The sequence below is a fragment of the Stegostoma tigrinum genome, chromosome 21 (assembly GCF_030684315.1).
Source record: "Stegostoma tigrinum isolate sSteTig4 chromosome 21, sSteTig4.hap1, whole genome shotgun sequence".
Taxonomy (NCBI): Eukaryota; Metazoa; Chordata; class Chondrichthyes; order Orectolobiformes; family Stegostomatidae; genus Stegostoma; species Stegostoma tigrinum.
Genome location: NC_081374.1, coordinates 15033274 through 15052861, shown reverse-complemented (window position 1 = coordinate 15052861; position 19588 = coordinate 15033274). Strand labels below are relative to the sequence as shown.

General features: G+C 39.0%; 1 protein-coding gene across 6 annotated transcripts in view; it reads left to right on the top strand.

The window, feature by feature from the left end:
* The window catches only part of LOC125462795 (plasma membrane calcium-transporting ATPase 1-like), a 235750-nt gene that overhangs the window by 132445 nt on the left and 83717 nt on the right, over window positions 1-19588 (top strand). For 3 of the 6 annotated variants that reach the window (XM_048553177.2, XM_048553175.2, XM_048553179.2), the window contains exons 4-7: window positions 3449-3703; window positions 5972-6097; window positions 8648-8773; window positions 14048-14083. In XM_048553177.2, the coding sequence (XP_048409134.1) occupies window positions 3449-3703; window positions 5972-6097; window positions 8648-8773; window positions 14048-14083 (543 nt within the window). The remainder of the gene's footprint in view (window positions 1-3448; window positions 3704-5971; window positions 6098-8647; window positions 8774-14047; window positions 14084-19588) is intronic. The other 3 variants (XM_048553178.2, XM_048553176.2, XM_048553180.2) reach the window with 1 other exon arrangement.

Here is a 19588-nt window from a genome sequence, read left to right as displayed (position 1 = left end):
TAAGTGTTCAAAACTTCTCTTATTAAAGAATGGTACCTGCAAAAAAATCTATAAGTTGGAAAATCATCTAATTACAGTAATTAATGCGTATAAAAATAGTATCATAATCTCTAATGGCAAAGGTCTTGTGTTTAAAAAAACAAAAATTGACTCTTTCCAGTTTTTCAGACCTGTGATGATTGTGGCCGAGAGTCGGTTTACTGATTACTCCTCTCCTCCAGAAATAGTGCAGTAGGGGAGATCATAAATACTATATGAGTAAGGAAGGAATGAAAACCATTTCATTTTAAATTTAAAGATACGTGGGTGGGGAAACTTGACAAGGGATAAGATGCTGTATCTTTTGTGCCCAGGCATTAGATTGACATCCAGTCCCATTAATGAAATATAATGGTATGCTCCAGGCCAGACCCCTTCAAAGTATTTTCAGAAGGTAGTCTAGACCCTAACTTTGTGTTATTTTACAGGTAGATGTGAATTTCCATACTCCAGATGCGATGTGGCTGGTCAAACTACTTTACGTTAAGCAAAATACACTTTATTTAAATACTAAAGTTGAAGTACAAACAGAAGAAAGAGGAATTTGGAATAACTCAACCAAATTCAAGGTTTTTGAGTAGATTTGTACCTCGGGTTGTCAATGCAGTTGTTGGCTTGCTCACTGATCTGTAAGTTTGTTTGCAGACGTTTTGTCACCTTACTAGGTGGCGTCATTAGTACGCCTCTGGTGAAGTGTCAGTGCTCTGTCCTACTTGCTGTAACGTGTTTCAGTCTGCTGGAGTGGGTGGCATCACTTCAGGATTTGTTCCTTGGTGGTCGGTATATAGGACCCAGCTCTACGTTTGTTAATGGAGTTCTGATTTGAATGCCAGGCCTTCGGGAGTTCTCACGCTTGTCTTTGGTTGGCTTGTCCTAGGATGGCTAGGTTGTCCCAGTCGAATTGGCGTCTCTCTCTTTGTCAGTGTGTACTGAAATGAGTGATAGTTGGTCAAGTCTCTTGGTAGTTAGTTAGTGGCCATGAATCCCGATGGTAAGTTTTTCCCTCCAGTTTTCCCTATATAATGTATTTGGCAATCTTTGCATGGAATCTTGTAAACAGCATTGGTTGTGTTGTGATTGTTGGATCCTTTATTCTCATCACTAGCTGTCATAGTATAGTTGTCAGTTTTTGGCTATCATGATTCCTAGCGGGTGGAGTAGTCTGCTGGTTATTTCAGACATGTCCTTCATGTACAACAAAATCGAAAATTGCCAGAAAAGCCCAGCAGGTCTCACAGCTTTGGTGAAGAAAAAAATCAGTTAGAGTTTCGGGTCCAGTGACCCTTCCTCCGAACCGGAGGAAGCCGCAGTATCCTGGAGCTACACAAAGCTGAGGAAGAACACCTATACAGCATCTTTAGAAACAGTGGTTACCCAAAAAGCGTAGCCTGCCACACTCTACACAACAGACCACCACAAAGGAAGACTCAACACTTCCAGAGCCACTAGTCACCCTAACAAACATTAAGGATGTGTCTGAAATGACCATCCAATTACTTCACCCCTAGGAATCATGGTAGCCCACGAACCGACAACTACTCATGAGAATAAAGGAACCAGCAACCACAACTAGCAGAACCAATGTTATTTACAAGAAACCATGCAAAGACTGCCAAAAACATTTATACAAGGAAAACTGGAAGGAAAATCTTGCCATCAGGGTTCATGACCACTAACTGACTACCAAGAGATTTGACCAACTATTACTCATTTCAAAGCACACTGACAAAGAGGGACACCAATTCAACTGGGACAACCTAGCCATCCTAGGACAAGCCAACCAAAGACAGACACAAGAATTCCTGAAGGCCTGGCACTCAAACCAGAACTCCACTAACGAACATGAGGAACTGGAGCCCATGTACCAACCAACAAGGAACAAATCCTGAAGTGATGCCACACACCCCAGCAAACCAAACACACAAATAGCAAGTGGTACAGAACACCGATACTTCACCGGAGGTGCACTGATGATGTTACCTAATATGGTAATGAAATGTTTTGCAAACAAACTTGCTTGGCAAGCAAGTCAACAGCCACAATTTAACCAAGTAATAGAGACAGCACCTGTTACTTTTTAACTAATTGTTCCAGTGTAGTAACATTCCATAAACAAACACCTTCACAAAAAAGCAAATTGACACATTCTTACATGCAGTTCTCCAATCCAAGAGGAACAAACATCAAGGGAGAGTAGCAGCCAGGAGACATTCACTGAAGCTCCAACTCTTCTGAGATCCCAAAGACGTCTGCTTTTAAAATAAAGCTAAAAACTGAAAAGGCTAGAAAGACAGGTCTGAGGAACCTGGCCACATCCAGACTGCTTCCATTGTTACAACTTCTTGTTTTTAAAAAAAATGCTCCAGGGCCCCTCAAACTGTTTACTTTCATAAAGACACCGCCTCACCTCTGCCTTACAACCTGCCTTCATAGCAAAAGCAGGACAAAATTACCTCCTTAAAGGGACAGTGTCATCACAATAAGTAAATTAATTTGAATGCCCAAGGGCACTTGCTCATCAGGGGAGCGTTGTCCAAGAGCTAACCAGAATTATTAGCCTGTACAAAGAGAAAACGGGCTTGGTTTTAAATTGAATCTCATTCAAAAGTTGGATAATGTTTTCTTCCTGAACATTTAACAAGTAGGAGCAATGTGTAATGAAAATGTGTCACTTTAGAATTTCCTCATGATTTGTAATTTTACCGTTCTACAGGGCTTTGAAGAAATTGGCTAATGCCAAGAAATTTCTAATTGAACATAGAACAATGATTAATTGCGTACTGTTTGGCACCACTTTTAGTTTCTATTGGCTCCTTGATGAAGGCAACATGGCCCTTGATTGCAGTCACTCACTTTTGTAAAGAGGAGGCTGTGAAGTAATGAATATGCCACCAGAGACACTGGATTACTAGCCTAATGTTCTAGGGGCACACTCACTGTGGCAGACAGGAAAAGTTGACTCCAGCAAAGTTTGGGAGAAAAGTGCTTGCTGGTTGTTGTAAAAACTCATCGCGATCATTAATATCCTTCGGGGAAGGAAAATTCCTACCCGATCTGGTCTACATTTGACTTCAGACTCAGCAGTGTGATTAACTGACTTTTAACTGCCCTCTGTGCAACAAGAAATTTTATTAAAAGGTAAAGCTCGTAATGACCACATTCTGTGAATGAATTTTGTTGTAGGATGTAGATGTATTTTTCCTCCCATTTGAAAACTTCATAGCGCCACCAAGTGAAAAGCATTTTTTTTAAAAAGAGGTATTTTATTTTTCTAACTGATTAGAAAACCAATTTTCTAATTGGTTAGAAAAATGTTATTTTTCTAATCAGTCACAAGAGTGGATCCTAATTGATAACTTTATCCAGCCTGGTCTTTCCATCTATAATGGTCTCTTATCATATCTTGCAGTATGTGGGGAAGCTACAGGAGGAGAGGATGAAGGAGAGGCAGAAGCTGGCTGGATTGAAGGTGCAGCTATTCTCCTCTCTGTTATTTGTGTGGTGTTGGTGACAGCCTTCAATGACTGGAGTAAGGAGAAGCAGTTCCGCGGGCTGCAAAGTCGCATTGAACAGGAGCAGAAGTTCACTGTGATCCGCAAGGGTCAGGTTATCCAGATTCCAGTGGCGGAAATTGTTGTGGGAGACATTGCTCAGATTAAATATGGTGAGTAGTGAATAGAGGTGAGGTACAGAAAGATTGTAGTTTGTTACGCGTTCACCATTATAATTGGTGGATTATGAGAAGTCTTTGCAGAATGTTCTTTCTTGTTTTTTGCTAGATTAGAGTACCTTTTTTGTAAAATGCAAAGTGATCCCAAAGCATGAGTTCAATTCCCCGCTGGCTGATGTTACCATGAAGGGCTCTCCCCCTCGACCTCACTTGAGGCACGGTGACCCTCTGGTTAAACCACTACCAGTTATGTCTGTCTAATGGGAGATCAGCCCTATGGTCTGGTAGACTAAGGCTATGACCTTACCTTTTTAGAATACTTTTCAACATTTGAAATTGTGTTGCAAATGGAACTTATTCTACATTTCTACTTTTACAAGTTCGTAAGATTTTATCTTGGCTTCTGGTCATATCAGTATTTAGGTCGTATACAAATGTCCGTTTTGTGTTAACCCGGTTCTGTCCCTGTCCATAGTTCCTCAGTTTTAGCCTTGAGTACAGTTCTTGCCCTTGGACCATGATGCTCAAGTAACCACATATTTTGTATAAAAATAAACATAAAAGTAAGTTTGTCAAAAAGTCAAATTTAATTTGGGCAAGTGACAGTGCTGAGCCAGCTGAAAGCTAAAGGATGTAAGTATTGGTTCACCAAAGAAATGCTTTTTGGCATGTTGAATTTGAAACTTTCTCCAAAGACAAAGGGTAGAAACAGTAGTTTGTTTGGAAAACCAGTTTTAGAATCCCTGCAGAGAGAAGAAGGCTACTAAGCTAGGGAAAGTATGAAAGTTGTTCCTGCCAGGCAAAAGATAATTTTTGTGACAAATATAATTTTTTTAATTGTAGATGTGCAAAATAGCGGTTGGCATATAACTTGGCTGATCTTCGGACATTGTGCCCCTGCCTCTGTGTCAATGGGTCTGGGTTCGGACATGTGTGATAATATATCCAAGCAGGTTGATTTGAAAATAGTTAGTACTCTTCTCCTCCTCCCACGATGGCTGTTCTAACTTTTAAGTGGAAAAAATACCATTGGATCCAATGGATGGTTCATTGCTCGTAAACACTGAACTGTTTGATTGTTGCCACCATGTAGGATAATTAGTCCAGTGCACAAACCAGAAACCTCACTTATGATTTTGAGATTCTTGGATACTGTCTTACATTCAACTTATTTCCTAAACTGTTGCTGAACAGAGCTGGTTATGTTTTTTTGGAAGTGCTACTTGGAATTTGGATGTAGGTCAATCAGTTTGAATGTAGAATTAATGGAGGGTTCCAGTTGGAAGGAGCCAAATAAATGTATGCATGTCTCAAATTTAGTACCATTTTCCCTTCCAAAAACCGAGAAATGTCAAAGTTTCAATCCTGTTTCGAGGTTGTTTTGTTGTTACACCTTCTAAAAACAAATCTTTATTTCCTTTATTTCTTCTGAATTTTAATGAGTCTGTGCCTTTGAACTAGATTTCTGGTTTGTGAGTGAGTGTAAATTATGGACTGAAATATTCTAGTACAAGAGATCTTTGCAAAGTCAACTGAGGTTTTATAAATGCCTGCAAAGCATTAGCAGTCACTTTAATTTCTGGTGTCTCTACGTGACTGACAGCTGATATTTGGTTTCCATGTGTTCGACATGATTTGTTTTACTCTTCAATGAAAGGAAGCATTGATTGGAATGCTTAATAGATGACCAATCCTGACCAATTTGACAGTTCTGAAGAAGGGTTACTGGAGTAGAAACTCTAACTGTTTTCTCCTTCACAGATGCTGCCAGACCTGCTGAGCTTTTCCAGCAACTTTGGTTTTGTTACTAATCCTATGGCTCCAGTTTTACACTAGTGGTTAAAGTAACCTTCATTATATCTGTTTGCTTCTGACTACCTAGAAGAAAATGTTATATTGAGCAGGGCTAAAACATTGAGAATAATACACACTTTGTGTGCTTGCACTGTTGGCTTTAAAGCACATTCCAGCCTGTCAATGAGAAATGCTAGGATGTGTTGCTGTGGCATTCTGCTCTTGATCAATTTGTGTCCCATCTGTGATCAGCTGTCAAGGATATGAGAGTCAGGAAATGCTCTGCAGGTCAGGAAACACCTGTAGAGAGAAACGGAGTTAACATTTCTGCTTGATACTGGGATGTTAACTCTGTTTCTCTCTACAGGTGCTGCCCAACTTGCTGACTTTTGTTTTTGCGTTCTGTTTCCAGCATCTGCAGCATTTTGCTTTCATAGGAATGTGAAGTGATTGCTTTGTCCTCCACAGGCGACCTTCTGCCAGCTGATGGTATCCTCATTCAAGGCAATGATTTAAAAATAGATGAAAGCTCTTTGACAGGAGAGTCAGATCATGTGAGGAAATCAATGGAAAAGGACCCAATGCTACTCTCTGGTGAGTTTTGCATCCTTTCATTTCAAGATAATCAAAGGACAGATAACAAATAATTTAGACTGTTGGAGGTGTTCGGTTGTTTTGGGCCTGTTTGGAGCTAAGTTTAATCTCCTAGTGAGAAGCCAGTAAGAGTACTTGGTCATCAAGCTACAGAATGGGATGCCCAGCAAATTTTCTTACTCTAAATGTCACCAGATAGATGCCCATTGGTAAGGTAGGAGAAGAAGGGAAATAATATTGCCAGTCTCTCAGAAGGCAACCAATTAAACCAGGTTGGTGTCATAGCCAGTGGGCAGGAAACCTAGTGTATTAGAGCCCTGGACTCATTGGGCTTAATAAGCTTTTTTTTTCTTAAAGACTTGTAGTGGAGAGTTTTGCTGATTTCTTTGTTCACGTCAGCTGCAACAGCCAGAACTGACAACTTGTCTGGAAGGTTAATATTTTAAAGGATCTACGTATGACCGCAAATTGCATGGTTCTTAACGAGGGCCATGATGGAATCTGGCAAGTCACTGACTCCACCATGAATACACAGAGTCCGCATAAATGCGATGACAGACAAAACTGCTGTTGGTTAGTTATCTGCAAATTAGGGAGAGGTGAAGTTTCCCTGTATGTCCATTCTTAATAAGTCTGACTGAACTTGTTTGTTTTTTCTTTGCTGCTTTGACATATTTCTGACCTTTATATCCTGTCACTTTTAACTTGGCTAGTTTCTCAGATGTAGCTGAAAAGGAACACAATGTATGTCTGTTACACTTGCTTCCTTTGTTTGAACTCTGATGTCCCTTATCAGAATAAAGGATTGTTTTTCTTCAGGAGGTTTTGCATCTTTGTAAACCAGCTTGAATTTCTTCTTTTACTACTTGCCACAGGGAATTGAAAGTGCTCTACCTGTACCTGACTCACCTTTAGTTTGTGTCCCAGGCTTAGACAACCAGTGCTACTGATATCACCCGAACCATATTGCACTGAGGGCAGTTATGTGTAGTATGTTTTACGAGGAGTTTTGGCAGCTTAATGGAACTTGCCACGGTGACCATTACTCAGCCCTGAGCTTAGACTAAAGACTACCAATCTGTTTGACCATTAGGCAATGTGTTTCTTTGTTCTTCACTAAAATTCTGATGTACAGCCTAACAAAGATGACTGCGCAATGGTCAGAAGTAGAGAATATGGCTGGATTTTGTCTTTCTCCACCCATCTCTCATCCTTTGTCCAGCACAGAATTGTTACAACCAATATCCACTTCCCCTCGGAGCTGGTTGCAATTGGCTACAGGGCACAGATGAGGAATTCCATTTTAATAGGCATTATAGAATATTACAGCATGGAAAGAGGTGTTTCAGTCTGTTGTATCCGTGCTAACCGTCAAACACCTATCCAGTCTAATCCCATTTTCCAGCACTTGACCTCGTATGCTGTGACTTCATGTGCTCATCATCTAAATACACCCTTAAATATTGTGAAAGTTTCAGCCTCTACCACCCTGTCAGTTATTGAGTTCCAGATGCCCACCACCTGAAAGATTTCTTCCTTAAATCCCCTGTAAACCTCTTGCCCCTTTTTATATTCATGTACATACTCTATCGGTGCCTCATCTAGAACTTCATTATCATATTGGGGAGGAATAAAATCATCTCATGGTGCTAAATATTTTCATTTTTAAAGTTTGTAACTGTAAAATGCACGAGTCTTCAAAAATTGCAGTACCCTGATGTATTTGAAATTATATTATTGGAATCTCTCTTAACATCTTACTGTCTCCTTCTCCATCGCCTATATTGCCTATTTTCCTTGAACTCGAGAAGAAGAGAACTTGACATCCAGTGTGGGGTTTTGGTGTCACTGTACTCTTCCCTACATGAGTGCCACCAGGTGGTTTGCTTTAGCCATTTGGGGAAGCCCCTAATTTCTTACATTGCTCTACCCGCCTAGTTCAGTGGCAAACCAAGCCACCCACTGTGGGAAACCAGAAAAGATTTACAAAGATGTTGCCAGGGTTGGAGGGTTGAGCTATAGCAAGAGGCTTGGGCTATCCTCCCTGAAGTGTTAGAGGATGAGGGGTGACCTTATAGAAGTTTATAAAACCATGAGGGGCATGGATAGGGTGAATAGCCAAAGTTTTCCCCTCGGGTAGCGGAGTCTGGAACTAGAGGGCATAGATTTAAGGTGGAAGGGGCAACTTTCTAATGCAGAGGGTGGTGTGCGATGGAATGAGCTGTCAGAGGATGATGTTGAGAAGGGTACAGTTGCAGCATTTAAAAGGCATCTGGATGGGTAAACTCATTGGAAGAATTCAGGTGGAAATAGGCCAAATGCTGCAAATGGGACTAGATTAATGTATGATATCTGGTTGGTATGGACGAGTTGCATCAAAGGGTCTGTTTCTGTGTTGTACTGTTCTGGCTGTAAGTCTACATGTGAATGGTCAGGTCTGAAACACACTCTTTGCTAATTTAACAACTAGTGCCCAAAAATTAGTACTAGACCACCAACTCCAGTCGGCTTAAATGAAAGTTATAATGTTTTACCTACATTTGTCTTTAGGCACCCATGTAATGGAAGGCTCAGGACGGATCCTGGTAACTGCAGTAGGTTTGAACTCCCAGACCGGTATCATTTTCACATTATTAGGAGCAGGTAGTGATGAGGAAGAGAAGAAAAACAAGAAGGGTAAGTAGGCTCCTTTGTGTCCCTTGATGTTAAAAGTGACTAACCAAGACTACTACATTTTCACCTGGGTTATTTCTGGATTGTATATTCCAATTTTCTAGCGGTACAGGAGTCTAAATCTTGAGCCTCCACGGTGTACAATTTGTATGTTTGAGCTCACAGGGCCACCAAATTGCAAGTTATGACCACATATTATGTGAGCACTGTTGCCTTTTTTGTTTTATGCTACAATTTTATTCTATGATAATGGTTTGAGTGTTAGGTATTCCATCATCCTATACTGTACTATGGTAATCAAAGGTATTTGTTTAAGACAGTGTACTCACATTTTCCAATTCATTATCATCCCTTTTGTTTTTATTTTTGTTTTCAGTCTTAAAACTGCAGTGATGATCCAGATTTCTTTGTAATAGAACAGACAATGCAATAACGGCAAACCAAGTAGAATGTTTGTTTCTCCATGATTTGCTTATTATGTAATCAAAATACTGCCATAATTTATTCTCATGGCTTTAAATTAAACTTAATATTCTCCCCTATAAATGTAGGGAGACAGACTTAATACACTAATGTGTGAGAGTGACTTTTTCAAATGATGTTGCCTAGGAGAATGCTTTGTATTTCAAGAGGCTTCATTGTGTGTCTATGTGGACCTAATTCAAGATTGCAACCTCCAATAATCAAGTATATCCTGCTGTGCGAAATGGAATAAAGCAACATTTAAGGCATCACAATTAATTTTTCATATCTGCTACCAGTTACTGCATGCAACTTTCTCCAAAATGCATTTACTTCTGATGACATTATTGTTGAGATTTGTCACTTGCTGAAATTGCTTATTTTGTTCATTTTCTAAATATAGCTATGACTAGCTCGGCTGGTACTTTATTGTCCAGCCCAAGTTACCCTGAAGGAGTGGCCAGCTGCCTTAACTTGTGACCTAGAAAAGCAGTTGGTCATATCAGTGGACAACTAATGATTAAGCACATCAGAACAGAACTGGAGTTTTGTCCTCCAAGCTGGGTGAAATCCGACACATTTTCTTTCTAAAGGGCATTAGTGAATTAGTTCAATTTTTTAATCCTTTTTATTAAATTATTAGTCCAGTAACATTCACCATGTTATCATATCCATTTGTAAATTAATGGTATTAAGTGTTTACTCTATTTGTTTTGGCATGAGAAAATTTACAATTATTGCCAGGCATCCTAGATTTGCTATGTTTTGTGTGCTTTATAATTTAAAATTGGGGTTTAAATGTTGCAAGCTCTTTGTAGTTAAGAGGTTTGCTTTGTACTTGTATCATTAGATCCCGCACCATTCATTTCTTTAAATCTCAGCCAAGGAGTTGACTCCTGGGTGTTTGAGATGAACAAATGTTCTGACCTGCATCTGGAAATGTTACTTGCATAGCAGACTGTCAAGCCTATTTAACCAGCAAATATAACATCCTTTTATTATACCACATAATATCCTTTTATAGGACATCTGATAGGGATTCATTTTGGTAATGATCGATTGTAACTGAAGTCTGTTGAAATACAAGCCGGTGACATTGCACTGTATAAAAGTTAGCCTTTCAAGTAGCATATTTTATTTTTAAATGACAAAGTCACAGATTTTTTTTATTTCAAAGTCTCTGAAAGCCTGCACAGGAACACCTCAAGGATAAATGTAATTGCGCAGTTTGGGGTTCATACTGAATAACAGTGTAACTGTTTTGAGATCAGTAGTGGGTCACTGATTGGTGAAAGTTTCAGAATTCATGACTTCAGTCAACATTATTGGGTTGTCCATTCTAAAGCCTGGTGGCCTATCTAGCAGTGAATATCTGGATCTTTTTCTGCTGTTGTTTATTTCACCCTGACACCATTCCCTTTCCCTGATGACCGTTTCTTTTCATTTTCTATTATAAATCAGGCAGTGTAGCAAGATGTAATAACCTTGGTACTGGCACATGTTACAGTGATTTTTTTTACATTGATTCTCTTTTTTTTTAAATAATTCACACATTTTATTTGATCGTTAACCAGCTTTTAAATGGTGTGGTGTTCATAATGGCTTTAAAATGGCATGTGGTTTAAAATGGTTAATATTCTTCTTCCCCCTCCCTGCTACTATCATCAGGCTATTGGATGTACAATGAAAGGACTGATGATGCACAAAGCATCTTCCAGCTTCCTTTTAGAATTACCTCTGTTGACCTTAAAGGGTTGAATGCCTGGAGGGTGAGCAGTTTGACTACATGTAATGTCCTGTCTTCAAAATAAAATTTCAGTCCACTGGATGGCAAAAAGTATTGTAAATGATGTAAAAAGCCATGACTTTTCCTTTCAACCTAAGAATCACATTTTCATAGTATGCGATGACATCATCTAACATTTGTAAAACTTGCCCAATACACCAATCCCCAAAAGAAATGGACTGGGCTTAATGAAACTTGTAGAAATGCTTTTTAATCTCAACAAATATATTCCTAAATTATTGAAGGCTAGTATCTTTGTAGTTGGTTAACATAAGGGGTGTTTAAAAATAATTGTCCTCAAACTGAGGTGGTAAGCGTAATATTGCCCTCAAGTTGGCCGTGATTTTTGGTTAGCTAATTTCTTAGTCAATAATCAAGACATTCTATGGACACTAACCAGATAAAATAGAATATTTTACAAGGTTGGTGTTTTCACTTATTTTAAGAAATATTCAATATTAAGCCAAACTACTGCCTAAACCCATCGGAATAGATAATTTGTTTATAACCAGCCTATACTTCGAAACATATATAAGATATGTATGTTTTGCCCACAGAAGCTCAATCACCCACTTAAGGGTCATAGAAATAGTTTTGCAAATTCTTCACCATTCTTCCCATGTGCTTTAGGATGCTGCTGTTTTCTTCTGGAAAAGGATTTCTCAGGCCCTATCTATGAATAGAAGATAACTGGTCTTTAGCCATCTTACACACATTACTCTCACTTCTCCAAATAAGAGTTTATTATTGTCAAAATTTTGTAGCTGACTTACAAAATGGTTAAAGTTGGATGATGTTTCTTCTGTTTAAAATGCTATAAAGTCGTAAAAAGGTCTTTCACTGTTGTCTGTATAGCTATTTTGCTCCAAGAAAGATTTATCTTTTATGATTTACCAATGATTTAACTTTCAACATCTTGCATGTCAACAGTATGTATTGACCAGCTAGCTACTTTTGCTGGAATACTGATCTTTGCCCCGCTTGACTGCATCCTCAAATTGTAATGCTAATTTAGACTGGGGGCTGACAGCAAAATAAGAAATAAGGTTTGAAATTCCACAAGAGCTTTTGAGGCTTCTGTTTTGCATTCACCTGATTCAGGAGCCTTGATTTATATTAATCTGAGGACTCGCAGGATTTAGAGGGACAGGGAAACATTTTGTTCTTTCAACATCAGGGTGCTTCTTCAATCTGTTCTACCTGAAGTAGACCACGGACTGGGTTCTGATGGAAATGATTTAAAACCATACTTTATTGTGAAGCACAACAGACTGACAAAACAGTCGGAAGACATTTAGGGACTTGTACATCTTTGATTTTTGCAGATGGATTGTGTAGTGAATCCTGACTCTCTTCAATAAAATATATTGTCATCAAATCTGCATTTTAGAACATTAGTATCCAAATACCATTGGAAATGAGTCATTTTCTCCCATAGCATTAAAGGGCAATTATGCCTTGAATTTTTTAAAATACTGTAATTAACCCTTTCTATATTGGTTGATCCTGAGCCTAAGTATTTCTTCGTTCTGGAATTTGGCCATTCTTCACTAGTCATCGTGTTAAAATAGTCAAGTGATTTAAAATTAAATTGGGTCTACTTGAAGCCTAAACTGGTTATTTTTGGCTTTAAAGTCTTTCATTCTTTACGGCCAGAAAGTGTGTCCCTTGACCAGCTCGCTAAGGAGGTTAAAAATTGGAAATCGAGGAACCCTGAACCTAACATGGTGCTGCAGATGCCCTCTGGCAAGCAGACTATTTGTGGGAAAGGTTTTTTTAATTGGGATTGCTTACCTTAAATTTTACCTGTGTTTTGAATCTAATATCTGCAAGCTAGGTATCCTAACTTGAAATGAGATGAGAATGGCCTGATCGAACAAATAAGTGCATTTCGAGCAATGTGAGAGAGTTAGAGGATCATTGTGCGAGAGCTTGGTGCAGTCGAATCTGCCATCGTTCCTGAAACCTGATCACCCTCCTGTCCTTGCCCCAGCCGCTGAGTGACCTTGCAATGCCTCTGACTGCTTTCTTAGGCTCTCCCAGCTGTCCACATCTCTACCCGGCAACCATGGTCTTGTGCTGCAGACCTTCCTGCTCAGTAGCCAGCCAACTTATCAATCCGATGGGCTGGCAGCTGGAAAATGGTGTTTGAAAATATAAACCTCATTAAATTCAGGGGTGAATATCCCAACATCACCCCTCTGTGACTGTCACACACCATCATATCTGTGATTTGTGAACTTGCAAGGCCAAGAACTTAAAAGACAGATTAAATATGTCCAAGAGATGTCAACTGTATTTTGTCGATACAGACTGTGAATTTCAATTTTTATTTAAACAGTGCATCTGCTATTGGAGGATGGCTGTATTCAGTGACATAGCAATTTTTGACCTCTGTTCAGACTGGAATTTCAATCTTATTAAAAAAAAATGTTCATTGCTAAAGAAATGATAAATGACTCTGATGTGACGTTGTTCCATTTCCTAACACAACCAAAAAGTATTTAATATGGTCAGTGCTGAAAGGTTTGGTAACGAATAGGAGAAACAGGGTGAAACTGAATAGTTATTTACAACCAATATAAAATGGTAGCCATGTTCAGCCCAGGTAAAACTAATTCCTGAATTAAATTACGCAGGCTTCAAATGAGATTTGTTTGAACTTCTCTACATATTGCAAGTGACCTACTCCATTTGGCCAGATGTCGAATATGGCGTCTGTCAAATTTGGGTTTTGCCACAACTTTCAGATACTATTCGAAGGGTCTACTCTTGACACTAGTCTATTGGGAGCACTCATACCTTTCTGAAGGAAATTGCCAGTTTTATTCTGGGTCTTAAAAAAAGGTTGCAACTCTCAATGGTGAGCAAATAAAATTTGAGAAACTGAAATGATTTTCCGGTATTCCCACGCATGTACTAACAGTCAACATTTCATTCCCAGTTTCCGGCACAACTAAACATGAGCCTTACATTATAGCATTTATGAAGTCATGTGACGAGCATTCCACCCTTTTTTGTTTGAACAGGTAAAAAACAAGGAGCCCCAGAAAATCGCAACAAAGGTAACCCTCATAAACATAGAAGAACACACTAACTGGAAACATTCTTTCTTCCTTTTTTATTTTAACCATTATCCTTGTTCTTCAAATTCGCTAACACAGCGGGACCTTCACCTTCTGTTAATGGGGGTACAACGATTATTGAGAAAGTATGATCAGTTGCAACAGTGTTCAAGACATATAGTAAAGCTGTTCTAGATAAGAATTCTTTATTTGGAACCTCTTCAACATTATGCCCAAAGCATCCTCTGTGGATCTGTCAGCATTTACTTAAGCAATATGTTGACACTGCCAGTTTATCCATTTGGTGCGATAGTTGTAGTGGCTGAAGGCTGATGATAACCTCTGTACTTATTGGTGAGTTGCTTGAAGTGTTAGCTTGAACAGTCTCTTGTACTTACAAGAGATGTGGCGTAGATATTTTAATTACTACACATTTTTCCTGTACTTTCACTGCTTATTCTTTGCCACCTACTGTCATTGGCTATTTACTGATGTTGGAAGGGACAGAAAGGTATTAAATTACAGTAGGTATGTCCCAAATACCTGAGCGATTGTCAATAATAAGATCAACTAATTTATTAGACTAGTAACCATTAAAATCTTTTAACCTCCAAGAGTGAGAATTTGCTCACTTGTTGTCACCCATTGAATGAGATAGCTGTAACCGTTCATTTTGAAAATTGTAATAAATTATTATCGCTGACTCTTATTTCCCCGCAAAAAAAATTCAGACATGCTTGTGAAACCAACATGCTGGAGGAAAGCTCTAACAGAAATGTGGTGTAAATCAGATGCTTAATCAATTTCTTTTCAATTTTTGAAAACAGTAATCGTTGAACCCCTACTTTTTCTTTCATTGTCTCAACATTTACGTTGTGGTTTCACTGTTCCTTCCAGGCTTTGTGTGGAGGACCTCATACTTCACCTGCTCTGCAGTTTAGCTTGCCTTCCTTCAGCCTCTCTGACGTGGTCTTTGTTTTTTTCCCACCCCCTTCTTTCTTTGCTGTATGCTGACCTATGTAGGAAATGTAATTATTGAATAGATTCTAAAGGGTGTTGTAGGCTTATGAAGCTTGTTGACTTTCATTTGTAGCAGTGAAGTCGTTGTGCTTTAATACAGATGATCATCATTGTTTTAGTAATGGAGAACTGTGTGTCAAAGCACAAACACATTTTTGTATGGAACCTGCAAGTCTTCGACAATTCAACAAGCAAACATTTGAAGAATAACTTTCAGATCTCTGGATGTATAAGATCATAAGGAATGGGAGCAGGGATAAGCTGTTCCACCCTTTTTGAGCCTGTTTTACCATCCAATAAGACCTTGACTGATCTACTCAAACTTTTCTTCACTAGTCCTACATCCTTTGCCATACAATCCTCAAAAAAACCATCTCAATTGTATTCAATAATTCAGCATTCATTGCCTTCCAAGGTAAAGAATTCTATAGATTCACAAATCTAAAGTCAAGAAATGTTGCCTCAGCTCAGCCCCATATGGTTGCTTCCTTTTCCTTGGACCACAACCTGTTTATTCCAGACTCCCAAACAAGAAAACATCCTTCCAGCACGTAGCCTGTAAAGTTACTTCAGGATTGAATGTTTCAATGAGATCAGTTCTTATTGTTTTCAATTCAAGGAAATTTAGGCCAAGTGTACTCAGTAAGGTCCGTAAGGCGAGGATTGCTTCCTTGGATAATAGAACTTGGAAATATATACACTACTCCTGGTGATGTGTCTCACCAAAGTCCCTATGTATTTGCAGTAATATTTCTTGATACTCCAATGCCTTTTGTAATATAAGTTAACATAGCTTTCGCCTTCATTAATAGCTTGCAGTACCTGCATGTTACATCTGTGATTAGTTTACAAGGGCACCCATGCTCCTCTTAATCCCAACATTTCCAGCTTGCTTTTCCCAGCGGACTTCCTTCATCAAATTTTGATATTGTTCCTACTCTGTAGCATCTGTTGACCAATCCTCATCCATGTTAATCCTCCCAAACCTTGAGGGCCCTCTTGTGTGGCACCTTACTCAATATCTTTTGAAAATCCAAAAGCTCTGTACCCACTGACTTCCTTTTTACCCATCCTTCTAGTCACAACCTCAAACAAATTCTAATGGACTCGTCAAAACATGATTTTCCTTTCATAAATCTGTCTGCCCATATTGTTTCGATCTTTTTTTCAATATTCTCTTGTTCCTCATAACAGATTCTAGCATTTTGCACATTTACTGACTTGAGGCTAATTGGCCCATAATTTTTTGTATATTTTCTTTCTCGCTCACTCTCTCCTTTTTATCCGCTCTCGCGCTCTCTCTCTCTCCCCCTCTCTCGCCCCCTCCGCCCTCTCTCGCCCTTTCTCTCACGCGCGCTCTCTCTCTCGTGCTCGCTCTCTCGCGCGCTCTCTCGCTGTCTCACTGTCTCGCTCTCGCGCTCTCTCTCTCTCTCTCTCTTCCCACCACCCCCACCTCGCAGCAGAATTATTTATAATTTAAGAATATGAATTATTAAACATCTGGTCTATTTCACCAGAACTCCTCTCAATGGCTCAATTGGCTTAAGTTATGGAAATTATCTCAAACCAAATGCTGGTTATTTTCTGCACCTTCAAAAATTTTTATCGTGATTAATTCTTCTGACTAAAAGACCAATGAAGCCTAAATTTCTGAATAAAATTTATGATACTCCAGAAAACCTGTTTCTGGACTGTCGGGCATTCACTGCAGGGGGGAAATGAGACAAGCTCCCTGAAAAATATATAAATGAAACCTTTAGAAGTTAAATTTTTTTCTCCTTTATCCCTGCAGCAGCTACACCCTGTGATGTCACTTCAATACTTCAGCTTTTTGTGACTAAGTAAAGATTGTGTTTGTCTTTGTTTATAATATGAATCCTACTTGAATGCAAGATGTTGCTTAATCTTTTTCCTTAGAATCTCTTTCTGTATACCATTTCCATGTCTTTCTCTGCAGCTGTTTAATGGTGTCTTGCACATGAGAACTAAACTGGGTGTTCAGTACTGGTTCGAACCAGAGTATTTAGGTAGACCATGAAAAAGCTGGCTCTTTTTCTGGATGCTGGCAGCAAATGTCATGGTATGCCCAATTATGTTTCACTTTTTTGCTCTGTCAGCATCAGACCCAAAAGTTCATTTGGTTCTGCTCCAACTGTTTGACTGAATACTCTAAGCTGATACTTCAAAGCAGTACCGAGGTTGAGTTGTTTGAGTTTACTCAAGATCTTTTCTGCTTTTCAGGTAGAAGCAAAAAGTCCAAAATACTCTATATTTGAGGAGCAAAGCATTCCCTTGCCAACATTCCTGTATCAGCCATTGCCAACAAAAATAAACTGGCAAGTCAATTTTTTTGGTTAGCATATCCTGCTGTTTGCTTATACACCTGACAAGTATTTTTTATGAACTCAGTGAAGCATCTTGGGATGTCTTGGGGGTGCCCCTAATTGTTTCTTTGCCTGGGGTGACTAGTTTTGAAAGAGACACGTAATTTAAAAAATTAATTTTTCCATGCCCTACACTCAGTTGCTTTCAAGTCCATTGGAAATAGGAGCAGAAGTAGGCCATTCACCCCCTCCAGCCTGCTCCACCATTCACTAGGATCACAGCTGATCCACTGATCCATGTCCACTTTACCCAAAGGGCTTGATTCCCCTATAGATCAAAAATCTATCTACAAGACCATAAGAAACAGGAATAGGGGTAGAACTTTCACATGCTTTATTCCCTCACCAACACCGCTACTATCACTTACCACCTTTTTGAGATTATCATGTCTGTCTATGGCCAGATGTGGCGTGGGTTCAATGGACGTCTGGCTATGAATTGCTTCTTCACATACTTTTGAGTCTGGAGCACAATAAATCCATAGAGATAAAGTTCTTAACCTGATCTTAAGAAAGCAATGGCGAAATTGGGTCTAGAAGCAGCCAAGGATGTAGACTGTAGGAAAATAGAAGTAAATGCAGCTTTAATAGAATAAGCATTATTAGGTTATCCCACTGTTCACAATGGATGTTCATTGCCCCTTTGGATCTATTCTGCTTGAATGCAGTAGACTGGAACACTCAATGGTCTTATTTTCACACTAAAGACTCTGTTTCTGCACTTGCTTGGCTTGAGCAGGTCACACTTGGACCTGTGAGAGCCACACCAGTGGGACCTGCCCCAAACTGCCCTTGTAAGATGAGATCCGAGGCATGTTCTGTGACCCTGACTCTCAATGGAATTAAATCAGAATAATTGACTCTTTGGAGTCCCTGGCCAACTGTGGTATCAATTACATATGTTTAGAAAAGGTTGCCCCCTTTCTGAACTTCAAAGATTCGCACCAATCCTCTCCTTGTCAGAAGGGAAATGAGCTAAAGTGCTACCCTTCCCCTTCTATCACTGGAGTCAAAAAAAGTGTTACTCACAAATTCCAATTCCCTTCCAACTCTAGAAATTGATGCCATAGACCAGAATTCTTGTGATGTAGATGAAAACCAATAATATTTAACTGAAATATTCATTTTTTGATTTTTCTTTTGTTTGTTCGAGATTCCTGAGGATTGGAAGTCCTCACTATAAGTAACCAATAGCCACCACGTAAGAGAAACCTTCTTAAGCAATTTAACGATCTAGTGATAGGCCCCTGGAAGGAAGATAACCCCTAACACAAAAGTTGGTACAGGTTCAGGAAAGAGTCAGTACTGTCCATCCAGTTGTCAACCATAAATTTAATATCGAATGTGCTAATAACTCAGACTGCAATAACTGTGTGATCTCGATTATATTTTGCTCTCAATACTAAAGAATACATTCATTTTCTCAAAGGACTGCATTATTAAGGCTTCTTTTTTTATCATTGATTTTTAAGCTGTCTGTGAGATTCTTTGCACTTCTTTCTCTGTGATTCAGCCATGTGTTCACTCAGGAATTGCTTTTCTTTCAATCTGAAGGTGCAAGGAACATCACTGGTAATAGCTGCTGCCTCAGAGGGATTCTGATTAGCAGTGGAATTTCTCTTCTGTGCTTTGGGTATGTCTGGCTTCCTAATGCTGAATGCCAGAAAACTGACAGGGTAGAGGTAGAATTATCCCATAATATATGGTCAGTAGTTACAACTTTAGCTAAAAACAGTTTCCTCCTCTTCTTTTGTTAGGAAGTAACGGACATTGTACTTTTTTTATTTGTTGTGTGCTACATGCTTCATTTACAGATGTGAGCTATCCATGGTTTGTCTGTTTTTGCTGTCTTAAGAATGAAATATTGTATTCGTAACATCATTTGTGTCTGTGGCAAACTTGGTACTGAATTTTGCTATTTACACCTTATTACTCTGATTTTATTTTTTTTGTGTGGTTTAACCAACAAAGTGATACTTTCAACAGCGAAATTACAATTTCAATTTGTGGTCTGATTCAACTAATTTCCTAAGTTGTGGATGTGCTGGAACCCAGCTGAAAACATCGATGATACTGACATGTGACATTTGCAGTCAAAGTC